Source organism: Saimiri boliviensis, chromosome 12 (assembly GCF_048565385.1).
Source record: "Saimiri boliviensis isolate mSaiBol1 chromosome 12, mSaiBol1.pri, whole genome shotgun sequence".
NCBI classification, from domain to species: domain Eukaryota; kingdom Metazoa; phylum Chordata; class Mammalia; order Primates; family Cebidae; genus Saimiri; species Saimiri boliviensis.
This window is the reverse complement of record NC_133460.1, coordinates 108,611,230-108,625,686: the sequence shown is the minus strand read 5'-3', so window position 1 is coordinate 108,625,686 and position 14,457 is coordinate 108,611,230. Positions and strand designations below refer to the sequence as shown.

Here is a 14,457-nt window from a genome sequence, read left to right as displayed (position 1 = left end):
CAGAGTTCAAAGTCTGAATGAAGAGAAGGACGCAGTGACGCAGTAGCCAGGCCCTAGCTGGACCTCTTGGTCTGGGTCAGCAGGGCAGTAACCTTAGCTGGGCGCAATGAGGTCACGCTGGAGCAGGCCCCCAGCTAGGTCCTTATAAAACACGAGGCACACCCTCCCGTGCCTGCACCTCCTCACCTGCCCACAGAACATCCATCTAGAGTGTTCTCTGAAGTGCCTGTGCCACAGAGCCCAGATCACAGGGACATGTTGATCCCACGAGCATCGATGTCCCAGGAATCAATAAACACAATTTAGAATCAAGTGCATGGGAATCTGCAAGCCAGAGACGTTGGAGATCACACAGCCCATGTGTCTCACTTCACAGAAGGGATACCAAGGCCCAGAGGGGCAGGAAATGCCTCATGGCACGTTGGGGTGGAGGGGTGGGGCATCTTGGGTCCTTTCTTCCACTCCCCAGCCTAGGAGCCTCAGCAGCAGCTGGTTGTCCCTGAGGGCTACGGTGGCTACAGGGGACAAAGCCTCTGGAAGTAAGGTGGGAGCTTGGCTCGGGAAGCAGACACACCTTCTCCCTGTGTGACGGCTGCTTGTCACCTAACCCTCTGCAACCTCAGTTTCCTCACCTGTAAATTGAGGCACAAACAGTAGCTACTAGATGGGGCTGTCATGAAGATCCTATTTTTTAAAAAAGACATGAGGCCAGAGACTGTGGCTCACACCTGTAATCTCAGTACTTTGGGAGGCTGAGGTGGGCAGACTGCCAGAAGTCAGGAGTTCAAGACCAGCCTGGCCAACATAGTGAACAACATAGTGAAACCCTGTCTCTACTAAAAATACAAAAACGATCCAGATGTGATGGCGCACACCTGTAATCCCAGCTACTCGGGAGGCTGAGGCAGAAGAATCGCTAGAACCCAGGAGGCAAAGGTTGCAGTGAGCTGAGATTCAGCCACTGCTCTCCAACCTGGGTGACAGAACAAGCCTCCATCTCAAAAAACAAACAAACAAACAAAAAGACATGAGAAGCACCTGGCACATTTCAAATACTAAATAAATAGCAGTAATTACTGTGGTGGTGACAATGACAGCCCTGTCTCTGACAAATCCAGTGTTGGGGCAGGTACTCTCTGAGAGGAAGCCAGGTGCCCGGGGAAGCAGGAGTAACCCAGAGGGTATTGCCCAGGGGCACCTTTAGAAAGAGGGGAAAGTTCACACCAGCATGGAGCCCTGGGAAGAACTGAGGACAGAGGAAGTCCCAGCGGTGGCTACAGCTGCGCCCAGTGACTGGCGCCCCACCCCGTGGAATCCTCTCGACAATCTGAGAGGTGGGTTCGTGTTTCCATTTACAGATGGGACCTGCAGTTTGGAGACGGGACCTGTGGTTTGGAGGGGCTGAGTGAGTCGTCCAGGAACCCAGCTGGAACGAGAATCTTTTCACGTTGGCCTCATGAAAATAGAAACAGATGTGGAAAATACAGCACCTCGAGCAGAACTGTGCTTCGGCTTTGCATGTGCGCCAAGTTCAGCAACTAAAAGACTTTGTATGGCCGGGCACGGCGGTTCACACCTGTAATCCCAACACTTTGGGAGGCTGAAGTGGGCAGATCCCTTGAGCTCAGGAGTTCAACACCAGCCTGGGCAGCATGGCAAAACCTTGCCTCTACTAAAAATAGAAAAATTGACCAGGTGCAGTGGTATGCACCTGTAGTCTCAGCTACTTTGGGGGCTGAGGTGGAAAGGTCACTTCAGCCCAGGAGCTGGAGGCTGCAGTGAGCCAAGATTGTGCCGCTGCACTCCAGCCTGGGTGACAAAGTGAGACCCTGTTAAAAAAAAAAAAAAAAAAAGGAAAAGAAAGGACTGCTTACTGGCAAAGAACCCACTCTTCAAAAGTATTCGACCTTTCAACAACAAAATACTCCTTTAGCTCCTAGATATGGAATAAGTAGAACGTTGGCTTTTATCTTTTTTTTTTTTTTGGAGACGGAGTTTCGCTCTTGTTACCCAGGCTGGAGTGCAATGGCGCGATCTCGGCTCACCACAACCTCCGCCTCCTGGATTCAGGCAATTCTCCTGCCTCAGCCTCCTGAGTAGCTGGGATTACAGGCACGTGCCACCATGCCCAGCTAATTTTTTGTATTTTTAGTAGAGACGGGGTTTCACCATGTTGACCAGGATGGTCTCGATCTCTTGACCTTGTGATCCACCCGCCTCGGCCTCCCAAAGTGCTGGGATTACAGGCTTGAGCCACCACGACCGGCCGGCTTTTATCTCTTAATAGTGAAAGGTAAAAAGCAAAACAAATACTTTAAGAAAAAGGAAGACATTGGCTTTTGTTTGTTTGTTTTTGTTTTTTTGAGACCAAGTCTTGCTGTATTGCCTAGGCTGGAGTGCAGGGTGCAATCTCGGCTCACTGCAACCTCCACCTCCCAGGTTCAAGTGATTTTTCAGCCTCCTGAGTAGCTGAGACTACAGGTGCACACCACTGCAACCCAGCTAATTTTTTAATATTTTTGATAGAGACAGGGTTTCACCATATTGGCCAGGCTGGTCTTGAACTCCTGACCTCAGGTGAGCCTCCTGCCTCGGCCTCCCAAAGTGCTAGGATCACAGATGTGAGTCACCTCGTCCAGCCCAAAGTCCTTTTGTTTTGTTTTGTTTTGCTTTGTTTTTTGAGACAAAGTCTCGCTCTTGTCTCCCAGGCTGGAGTGTAGCGGCGCGATCATGGCTCACAGCAACTTCTGCCTCCCTGGTTCAAGCCACTCTCCTGTCTCAGGCTCCTGAGGAGCTGGGATTACAGGCATGCGCCACCACGCTTGGCTAACTTTTGTAATTTTAGTAGAGACGGGGTTTCTCCATGTTGACCAAGCTGGTCTTGAACTCCTGACCTCAGGTGATCTGCTCGCCTCCGCCTCCCAAAGTGCTGAGACCACAGGCATGAGCCAATGCGCTCACCCCAAATGTTGGTTTAGGAGAAAACATTTCACTTAATTCTTGCAGCCTGGGTACAGGTATTACACATGGGAAACCAGGGCCCTTGAACCGCAGCCATAAATGGGGTGATGGAAGGTAAGGGACTTCCTCAAGGCCACATGCCAACTATGGGGCAGAGCAGGAATTGGAAACCCAGGCTCTCACACTACAGCTGACACCTGCCACTTTATGTGACACGATGAAGCTCTCCCACAGGTCAGAGGTGGCACCTGCCCTGGCAGAAGCAGCAGCCCTCACTCCTCCCCAAGAGGTGTCTGAATAAGTCCTATCACTTCTGGGAAGCTTAGGCTCCTCCTCTACAAACTGGACAGCAACGTGACTGTCCCTGGGGGGCCTGGGAAGTTACCCTGCACACCATGGTGGGCAGGTGTGGCAATGCTTTGCCAACATGGCTTCTCTGTACATTGCAGGATGCTGGGGGCGGGGGCGGGACTAAATTCATGAGCTTTGTAACCTATGCCACACTCAACTTCACAATTGGCCAAGGGCTTCCAACCAGAGGCAGCACCTGCTGGGTAAACCAGTCATCCTGTGCCAGAGCCACCCTGGCTGCCCTCGATCTCCACAGGACGACCCCTGCCCACCCAGGCTGAGATCAGAGGCTGAGAAGCAGACCTTACTCCCAACTGCAGAGCCACAGGAGAGCTTTCAAGTGCCCGTCAGATATTCCTCCGGGTCCTTCCACACAATCCAAGTTCATGATTCTATTATGACTCTAGCCCAGATACATCGCGGTGGTTGTTTCCTCTCTTTGTTTATTCTTAACAAAAATGGAAGTTTAGGCCGGGCGCAGTGGCTCATGCCTGTAATCCCAGCACTTTGGAAGGCTGAGGCAGGCAGATCACGAGGTCAGGACATCAAGACCATCCTGGGTAACGTGGTGAAACCCTGTCTCTACTAAAAATACAAAAAATTAGTCGGGCACGGTGGCGCGTGCCTGTAGTCCCAGTTACTCAGGAGGCTGAAACAGGAGAACCACTTGAACCCAGGAGGCAGAGGTTGCAGTGAGCCAAGATCGCACCATTGCACTCCAGCCTGACCACAGAACGAGACTCCCGTCTCACAAAAAACAAAAAACGCTTCCATCACGTCAATGGACCCCAGGAGAAACATTGTAAATTTGAACATAGAAAATATTTTCCATTCTGAGCTAGGCACAGTGGCACACACCCATAATCCCAGCTACAGGGTAGGTGGAGGCAGGAGGACTCCTTGAGGCCAGGAGTTTGAGATCAGCCCGGGCAATATAGTAAGATCCCATCCCCATGAAAAATAATATACTATTCAAACACTGTTCATATATATATGTGTGTGTATATTTAATTTTGGAATTCTACTCAAAATTTCATTTGATGGGATAAGTGCTCTGAGTATTAAGAATTCAGAATCCCTGGCTCGGGGACCTGTAAGGGGTCTCCAGCCTCCAGTGACCCGTGCACTAACAAAACACATGCCTGGAGCAATGGTGGCGGCGGCATTCTAGAGTGACGGGACAGGTGCCTGCAGAACCGCACCAGAGTCAGGGAAGGGAGGGGACTGTGTCCCCAAATCCTCTGTGCTTCCAGGGAATAGAAAGGAAAAAAGTCTGGAAGGGTGTGTCTCGTCACCCTGGGGAAGGGACTGGGATAGGGTCGAGGACGAGGACGAGGACTTTTCACTCTGCGTATTCACAGGCTGGTGAGAATGTTTACAGAAGGAGGCCGCCTCTGTCTTATGAAACTGACAATGTTGAAATGACTGCTGCAACGACAGAACCCAGGATGAAAGCACGCGGCTCCCATCTCTGAAGACAAAGGGCTTCGCCTCCTGACAGCAAACGGGACCACAAGTGACAGCACGTTCTCGACAAACACCCCTCGTCCAAGGTCCAGGCTGCGTCAGGAAAGCTCCTGTTGGCTTAAACAAACTCAAACAAATGGACCTCTCCCTGCAGTGTCCTGCCAACCCCTCCGGCAGGTGCCACGCCATGTGTGGGGTAGATGAGGCAACACAGATGAGGTTCCAGCCCAGGCCCACAGCCCACGTGATTATTACTATTATTGTTGTTGTTGTTGCTACTATTGCTGCTACTCCCAGGGACCTGTGCCCCTACGGCCGGATGCTGCCAGGGAAGCCAGGCATAAAGGAGAAGATTCTATGGTGCCAAGACCAGCAGCACTTCAAAGATCCCCTGGCCCGGGCCCTGGCCCCTCGCTGCTCTAGGCTTGCTGGGAGGCACCTGTGTTTGATCAGGATCTCCAAGGCACCTGCGCACGTGGGGGACTGAGGGGTGCTACTGGAGGGATGGGCTGTGGCCTGGCTCCACAGCACCAGGGCCATTGGGGCGGTCCCGGGTGGGAATTGCTTTATGAGGCCGCCCTGGGCCAAGCCTGCTTCCTTCCGCCGGCTCCAAAAAGGCCTGGCTAGGCCTGGGCTGGGCCCAGCAGATGTGCTTTAGTGGCCCAAGACAGGATGCAGTAAATGCCCACTCCCTTTCACATGCAGATGCCTCCTAGCCACAGGGCCAGGACCCCGAGGCCGGCCTCTGCACCCCTCGCTGTGCCTGGCCCTGCCTCTGAATGGCTCCCCTCGGGGAACCCAATCAGCCCATGAAAGGGCTTCAATAAAGGGCCTGTTGGGGGGCCCCAGCCGGTTACAGATGTCCTCCAGCCTGTGACCACGCCCACCCACAGGTCCTGGAGCAGCAAGTGGGCCCTGCCCAGCCAGCAGCACCAGCCGGCCTCAGAGGCTTGGGCCTCCTGCTCCTCCATCTGGGATGCTCTTAGCCCAGCTGCCTGCCTGGCCGGCTCCCTCAGCATCCTCCAATCCCAGCTCCCTCAACACGGGATCTGCTAGGCCAGGCACCCCCACCTTGCTACGGGTCTCAGATGCTCTAGCCTTCTGAAGTACATGCTGTCACCTGCTGGTCCCCCAGGACGGCAGATCAGCTCCACCAGGGCACGGGCTGCCACACGCCTGTTCACTGTCGCGTGTCCCCAGGGCCTAGGATGGTGTTTTTAGTATCGCAGAGGCACTCAATGCAGGCTTGTTGAGTGTGTGGGGGAAGGAATGAATAAAGGAACATTAAAAAGAAATGAATGAATGCATGTGTGTGTGCATCCATCTTTAATCAGGGCTCGGCAACCTTTTCTACTTCTGCGTTTCTGAATCTCTCCGATTTTTGGTCCTCACTTTGAAAAAAGACCCCCACGTCAGGGGCCGGTGTGAAGGGAAGGTGGGCAGTGAAGCACCTGCCTGGCGCATGACAGCCTCCCTTGACACAGGGTGACTGCTGTGGCTGTGGGTATTATTTTAACAAGCTGAGCTTCTACACGCCCCCCCACCCCGTCTTCTGTGGCCCTCAATAAAATCACCACAGAAAATCCAAGAAGAATGGTGACAGCGGGTCGCCCCTTGCAGGCTCACAGAATGGACGATGCTGCCTGGGAACCCACGGTGCTGGGAGCTGCCACAGAGCCATGTGCTCCCCCTGCCAACCCTAAGACCCCCACATCACACTTGTCCCTCTGAGGTGGCCGGTCTCACCCCAGGCACTTCCTTTGAGCTCCTGTAGGACTTCAAAGCAGGCTGTGCATATCAAGGAGGCCACAGCATGAAAGGCGCGGGGCCACCGAGCTCCCGTGGCTGAAGGCCACACAGGCTTCCCCTGGCAAGCAGGGCCTGTCCCGTGAAGGCTTCCTGGCTCCATCACCCGGCGAGGAAAACAGGCGTCCTGTATCTCTGGTAAATCCCCGGGGAAAATTCTAAAAGCAGGGACATTTTCCTGGAGTGGGGAGTCTCTTGCACCGCCTTCGCAGTCGCTTTGGGCCTCCGTCACAGCCCCCACGGGCTCGCAGGGGAGGGTGTACAGAGCTTCCCGGGGCCTGAGCGTGGTGATCTGGCCCTAGAGGCACTGGGTCTTCGTGGAGGGGCCTTGCCCTCAAAAGCCAACAGAAGAGCTGAAGGGGGCCAGAAAGATCTTCCGAGAGCCGGAGGGCAAGCTGGGGTGGGCAGAACCAGGTCTGTGGGTGCTGGGTGGCTCAATGGCTCCTTCAGTGAACACCCCACCAGGAAGTCTGTGTCACTGGGGGCCAATGGGAGAGGCCACAGAGGTCGCTTGAGAAGACCCCAGAGGACAAGGCGGGGCATGGGGACTTGGTCCTATGGCATGGGAAGCCCATGGCTTTCAGAGACCAGGCCATCAGTTCTGCAGGACCACAGATGGCACAATAACGAAACCTCCCAGACCACCGGTGCGATGTCCCCTCGCCAAAAATAATCCCATATGCTTTTGGGAAGGGAGCGCTTAGCCTGTCCCAGCTACATCACAGGCTATGGTGTATTTCAGGATTGTGATAATATTGCTGTTAGATGTGTACAGTGTAGCTGCTACCAGAGTGACCCCCGGCTAGATAAATCTGCAGGAGTCAAAGCAAATCAAAACAAAACCCTCCTGGTGACCCGTCAGAAGATGCCAGCCCAGAACCCACAGAGGTTAACAGTGTCACAACCTGGAATCTGCACGTTTGTTGTCGAGTTCTGTATCCAGTGGGGGCCATCTGCTCAGAAGAAGCTGTCGGAGAAGCCTGTGATCTTTCCCAACACGCCCTTCTCCCTCAAGGATTCTAAGTAGAGGTTTGGGTTGGGCAGAGCAGGGCTCAAACTGTCCCTGGGGGGCTGGGCATGGTGGCTCACACTTACAATCCCAGCGCTTTGGGAGGCCAAGGAGAGTGGATCACTTGCAGTCAGGAGTTTGAGACCAGCCTGGCCAACATGGTGAAACCCTGTCTCTATTGAAAATACAAATATTAGCCAGGCATGGTGGCGGGCACCTGTAATCCCAGCTACCTGGGAGGCTGAGACAGAAGAAGTGCTGGAACTCGGGAGGTGGAGGTTGCAGTGAACCGAGATCACACCACTGCACTCCAGCTTGGGTGAAAAGAGCAAGACTCGTCTGAAAAAAAAAAATGTTTTTTAGAGATGGGGGTCTCACTCTGTCACCCAGGCTGGAGTGCATTAGCACATTCATAGCGCACTGCAGCCTCAAATTCCAGGACTAAAACAATCCTGCCTCAGTCTCCCAAGTAGTTGGGACTACAGGCGTGCACCACCATATCCAGCTAATTTTTGTACTTTTTGTAGAGATGGCGTCTCACTGTGTTGCCCAGGCTGGTCTCAATCCTCCTGCCTCCAGCCTCCCAAAGTGCTGGGATTACAGGCATGAGCCACTGTGCTCAGACGTTAATATTTTAATATTCAACTAAATATTCTGAATTTTAATATTCAATTTAATATTTGAATTTCAATATTTTGAATAGAAAATACATTCTCATGGTTCAAAAACCTTAAAAATGTTGATAGGCAGCCAGGCGCTGTGGCTCACACCTATAATCCCAGCATTTTGGGAGGCCAAGGTCGGGGGATCACATGAGGTCAGGAGTTCGAAACCAGCCTGGCCAACACAGTGAAACTCTGTCTCTACTAAAAATACAAAAACTAGCCAGGTATGGTGGCAGGTACCTGTAATCTCAGCTACTCTGGAGGTTGAGGCAGGAGAATCACTTGAACCCGGAAGGCAGAGGTTGCAGTGAGCCGACATTGCGCCACTGTCCTCCAATCTGGGTGACAGAGCAAGAGTCTGTCTCAAAAACAAGAACAAAAACGTTGATATACAAAGTTATACAGTGAAGAGTCTTTCTCCTACCCTATCTCCAACCACAGAGGGGCTCTCACTTTCCTTATCCTCCAGCTCTTCCCAGACTCTGAAGCAGCCTGCGTCCTTCCAGTGTCTTTATGCAAACACCAGGAGGAATACATTCTAGCATTTCTGCCTTTTCTTTTTTTTTTTTTTTTGAGACGGAGTTTCACTCTTGTTACCCAGGCTGGAGTGCAATGGCGCGATCTCGGCTCACCGCAACCTCCGCCTCCTGGGTTCAGGCAATTCTCCTGCCTCAGCCTCCTGAGTAGCTGGGATTACAGGCACGTGCCACCATGCCCAGCTTATGTTTTGTATTTTTTTTAGTAGAGATGGGGTTTCACCATGTTGACCAGGATGGTCTCGATCTCTTGACCTTGTGATCCACCCACCTCGGCCTCCCAAAGTGCTGGGATTACAGGCATTTCTGCCTTTTCTACACCAGAAGCAGCGCACCATGCACCCTGCTGTGTGCTTGCTGTCTCCACTACTAACATGTCTATAGACAGGGGTGCCCAATCCTTTTTACACTGCATGTTATTCTGCTGTATAGACAGACCCTAGTACTCCCCTACTGACGGCTATCTCAGCTGCTTCCAGGCTTTTGCTATTTAAAAGGCACTTCCAGGAATGACCTTATACTTGCGTCATTTCTCATGCACGAGACAGGGCAAGTTCCCAGAAGTGGAGCCACTAGCAGATAATGTCAAATGTATCTTCCACAAGCAATGTGGCAGGGTCTGTTTCCACAAACTCTCACAGAGAATGTGTTCTCATACTTCTGGATTTTGGCCAATTTTATCAAATTGATGAAACACGGCAGCTTGGTATAGTTTTAATTTGCATTTCTCAGGCCAGGCGTGGTGGCTTACGCCTGTGATCCCAGCAGCTTGGGAGGCCAAGGTGGGTAGATCACTTGAAGCCAGGAGTTCGGAACCGGCCTGTCCATCGGTGCAAAATCCCATCTCTACTAAAAATACAAAACTTAGCCAGGCATGGTGGCACCCGCCTGTAGTCCCAGCTACTCAGGGGGCTGCGGCATGAGAGTCATGTGAATCCAGGAGGCAGAGGCTACAGTGAGCCGAGATCGTTCACACGTCTCTTATTTGAGCAAGGCTGAGCCTCGTCCTTCCTTTCCCACGCACCGTTTCTGTCCTTGCTTACATTGCAATCGGGCTGCTTGTTTGCTGTCTTTGCTTTCTAGATTTTGAGGCATGGATATAAAGTCCTTCTCTCCAAGGTTTCAAAGGAAATCTTCCTTGCTTTCATTTGCACTTGTATGTCTCACTTTTTACATTTGTATCTCTTTAAAACCCAAAAATCAGGCCAGGCGCCGTGGCTCACACCTGTAATCCAAGCACTTTGGGAGGCTGAGGCTGGTGGATCACAAGGTCAGATTGAGCACATCTTGGCCAACATTCCAAAACCCCGTCTCAACAAAAAATATGAAAATTAGCTGGGCATGGTGGCATGCACCTGTAGTCCCAGCTACTGGGGAGGCTGAGGCAGGAGAATTGCTTGAACCTGGGAGGTGAAGGCTGCAGTAAGCTGAGATCGCGCCACTGCACTCTTCCCTGGGCAACAAGAGTGAAACTCTGTCTAAAAAAATAAAGAAATAAATAAAACATAAAATCAGACCATGTGATATGCCTATTTAAAGTCTTCAGTGACTCCCTGCCACTCAGGATAAAGTCTGGACACCCTTCGGTGCCCCTCAAGTTCCTGCCTGGTATAGCCGCTCCCCACCCCCACACTCCTCCTGGGCACACAGGACTCTTCAGCCCCTCCAACTCGAGAAGGGCTCTCTTCCTCAGGCCTATGCAGCTACCATCCTTCTGCCTGGAATGCGCTTCCTCCATCTCCTCCCGCAGACGATTCCCACTTATCCCTCCAGAACTGTCCAGTGCCTTCTCCTCAGAGCTGCCCCACCCCCTCCCTAGCACAGACCACCCTCGCCCATCACGATCTCAGTACCCTCCCGTCCTCACAGCCCTTAGGCCCACCTGTGCTGAGGCACTTTACCTGAGTGCCTGCCTGCAGCTTTCCTGTGCCTCCCCCCTCCACACGCCAGCCTCAGGAGGCCCTGACTGCCCCGGTCACAGCACTGAGCTCTGGCCTTCTGCTCCCCGAATAAGGCCCACATCACCCCAAATCGCTGCCCAGAGCCCTCTGCTGGATTCCCATCAGTGCCACCCACAGGATGCTCTCATCTGTGACGGAGCCAGTCTAAAGCTTTAGGGTAGTGGAGAATAAGGTCAGGAATGCATTTGACGCTGACCTTCAGCCAACACTGAGGGCAGACCCAGGACCCAGGGGAGTGTCCTAGGTCTGGGCTGCCCTTCACGCTTGCTCCTGGAAGCCAAGTCTCCCTGTTTCCAGGTCCCTACTTCCCAAACACCTCCAGCTTCGCTACGCAGGACTGTTTGGGACCCTATTATCTCAGCAGCTCCCAGACATACAGATTGGTAGGACGGGGTCTCTAAGTAGGACCAAGAGGCTCACTTAATTACCATCTACAGGTAGGTATATTGAGTCCCACTGACATCAGGCCACCAAAGCAGGGTGTCCCAGCTAATGACTCTGGGAGGCCAAGTCCTGGCAATTAGCCTTTCCCAACTGCCTGTCAACATATGGCAGTGTGGCCTGGTATGCCAACAGGAGACCTTACAAAGCCCAGGTCCAGTGGTGCCAACCATGCTACTGAAAGCGTCCTCCTGGCTGGGCACTGTGGCTCATGCCTCTAATCTCAGCACTTTGGGAGGCTGAGGAGGGCAGATCGCTTGAGCCCAGGAGCTCAAGACCGACCTGGGCAACATGGCGAAACCCCATCTCTACAAAAAATACAAAAATATTAGCCAGGCATGGTGGCGCACACCTGTAGTCCCAGCTACTTGGAAAGCTGAAGTGGGAGGATCTCTTGAGCCCTTGAGGTGGAGGTTGCAGTGAGCTGAGATTGAACCACTGCATTCTGGCCTGGGCGACAAAGGAAGACCCTGTCTCAAAAATAAATAAATAAAATTAGGCCAGGCGCAGTGGCTCATTCCTGTAATCCTAGCACTTTGTGAGGCTGAGGTATGAGCATTGCTTGAGCCAAGGAGTTCCAGACCACCCTGGCAATATAATGAGACCTTATCTCTTAAAAGAATTTTAAAAAAGAAAAGTGTCCTCCATGGTTAAGTCCTGATGGGCATGATGTTCTCTTCCTCCTCCTCTCACCTAAGCCAATGAATTATAAGGAGTCCAATAGAATTATAATGAGAGCCACAAAGGTAATTTAATGTTTTCTATTAAGCACATTAATAAGAGTTAAAAAAAAAAAGGTAGAATTAATTTCAAATATTTTAACCTAAAACAGTATATTGGCCAGGCGTGGTGGCTCACACCTATAATTCCAGCACTTTGGGAGGGCGAGGCGGGCAGATCACAAGGTCAAGAGATCGAGACCACCCTGATCAACACGGTGAAACCCTGTCTCTACTAAAAATACAAAAATTAGCTGGGCGTGGTGGTGCACACCTGTAGTCCCAGCTACTCGGGAGGCTGAGGCAGAAGAATTGCTTGAACCCAGGAGGTGGAGGTTGCAGTGAGCCAAGATCACATCACTGCACTCCAGCCTGGCGCCTGGCGACTGAACAAGACTCTGTCTCAAAACAAAAACAAAAACAAACAAACAAAAACCTAAAACAGTATATTAAAAATATTATCAGGCCGGGCGCGGTGGCTCAAGCCTGTAATCCCAGCACTTTGGGAGGCCGAGGCGGGTGGATCACGAGGTCGAGAGATCGAGACCATCCTGGTCAACATGGTGAAACCCCGTCTCTACTAAAAATACAAAAAACTAGCTGGGCGTGGTGGCGCGTGCCTGTAATCCCAGCTACTTAGGAGGCTGAGGCAGGAGAATTACCTGAGCCCAGGAGGCGGAGGTTGCGGTGAGCCGAGATCGCGCCATTGCACTCCAGCCTGGGCAACAAGAGTGAAACTCCGTCTCAAAAAAAAAAAAAAAAAAATATTATCAGCCAGGCACATGGCTCACACCTATAATCCCAGAACTTTGGGAGGTGGAGGCAGGTGGATCACCTGAGGTCAGGAGTTCCAGACCAGCCTGGCCAACATGGAGAAACCCCATCTCTACAAAAATACAAAAATTAGCCGGGCATGATGGCATGTGCCTATAACCCCAGCTATTCAGGAGTCTGAGGCGGAGGCTGCGGTGATCGAGTGGAGATCGTGCCATTGCACTCCAGCCTGGGCGACAGAGCAAGACTCTGTCTCAAAAAAAACAAAACAAAATTTTACAAACAAAAAATATATTGTGATTTCAACATGCAAACAACATAAAACCGTTTTATGTTATTTTATATTTTTCTCACTAAGTCTTGTGTTTTTGAGGGTTTTGTTCTGAGACAGTCTTACTGCAACCTTGACCTCCTGGGCTCAAGCGAACCTCCTGTCTCAGACTCCTAAGTGGCTGGGCCTACAGGCCTGCACCGCCACACCCGGTTTATTTTTAAATTTTTAGCAGAGACGGGTCTCCCTATGTTGCCCAAGGTGGTCTCCAACCCCTGGCCTCAAGCGATCCTCCCTCCTCCGCCTCTGAAAGTGTTGGAATCACAGGTGCAAGCCACCCTGCTGGCCAAGTATTGTTAATCAGTGTGCATTTAACCCTTACAGCACATCTCAACTCAGACTGGCCACATGTCAAGCGTTCAGCAATGCACGTACCAAGTGGCGGCCCTGTCTGACCGCGCAGCCCTCACCATCAGAGGCCTGCTGCAAGCCCGGGACAGCACTGGGGTCCTCTGGGGCCAGCTCTGTGCGCGCACCGGGGTGGGAAGGGGAGGACGGGGCGGGGTCTGCACCAAGGCCCCGCCCCTTCCGCTCCGCCCCCTGCCAGCAACCGAAGGACCTGGCTGAGCGCAGAGCCTGGCTGCCGCGGCGGCGCCCCGCGGCCCACTCACCTGGCCACCGCCTCCACCGAGCCGGCGATGGCCGTGCCACCGCCCGCGCCGCTGTCGTACAGCACGCCCGAGATGTCGAGCAGCACTCCGCGCACGCCAGCCAAGAGCTCGCCCAACGGGGCCATGGCGTCCGACAGGGCTTCTCGGCTCCGCGTCCCAAGCGGCGCGGGTACCGCGGCCGCGCAGGAGCGTCTGGGAAGTGTAGTCCCGCGGGCGAGGCGGGGCGGGGCGGGAAGGCCGGGCGCAAACCCGGAACTGGGGTGCGGCCTGGGCATTGCGGCGCCGCGCGCCCCAGAAACGGTGTCGTTTTCGGAAGTTTTCTTCCCAGAAAATCAGTGGACAAAGAGCAAGAAAAGCAGAAAACAAGTAACTAAGAAAGATCGAAAGCAAATTGAGACAACAAACCAGAAGGCGCCTGTAGCCAGGGGCGGTGGCTCACACCTGCAATCCCCGGACTTTGCGAGGCAGAGGCGGACGGACCGCTGGAGCCCTGGAGTTCTAGACCAAGCTGGTCAACATAGTGAGACCCCCGTTCCTACTAAACAGGCGTCCCCAAACTTTTTACACAGGGGGCCAGTTCACTGTCCCTCAGACCGTTGGAGGGCCGCCACATACTGTGCTCCTGTCACTGACCACCAATGAAAGAGGTACCCCTTCCTGAAGTGCGGTGGGGGGGTCGGATAAATGGTCTCAGGGGGCCGCATGCGGCCCGCGAGCCGTAGTTTGGGGACGCCTGCTATTAAAAAAAGAAAAAATACAATGCAAAATTGAGGCCCGGTGCAGTGGCTCACCCCTGTAATCCCACCACTCTGGGAGGCCGTGGTG

The 14,457-nt window shown here is 52.9% G+C and overlaps 1 protein-coding gene across 2 annotated transcripts in view; it reads right to left on the bottom strand.

Moving 5' to 3' along the window:
- Positions 1 to 13,823, bottom strand: part of LHPP (phospholysine phosphohistidine inorganic pyrophosphate phosphatase) — a 153,413-nt gene extending 139,590 nt beyond the window's left edge. For both annotated transcript variants that reach the window (XM_003922116.3, XM_074383056.1), the window contains exon 1: positions 13,633 to 13,823. In XM_003922116.3, coding sequence (XP_003922165.1) covers positions 13,633 to 13,757 — 125 coding nt within the window. In that variant the 5' untranslated portion in view covers positions 13,758 to 13,823. The remainder of the gene's footprint in view (positions 1 to 13,632) is intronic.
- Positions 13,824 to 14,457: the final 634 nt, after the last annotated feature.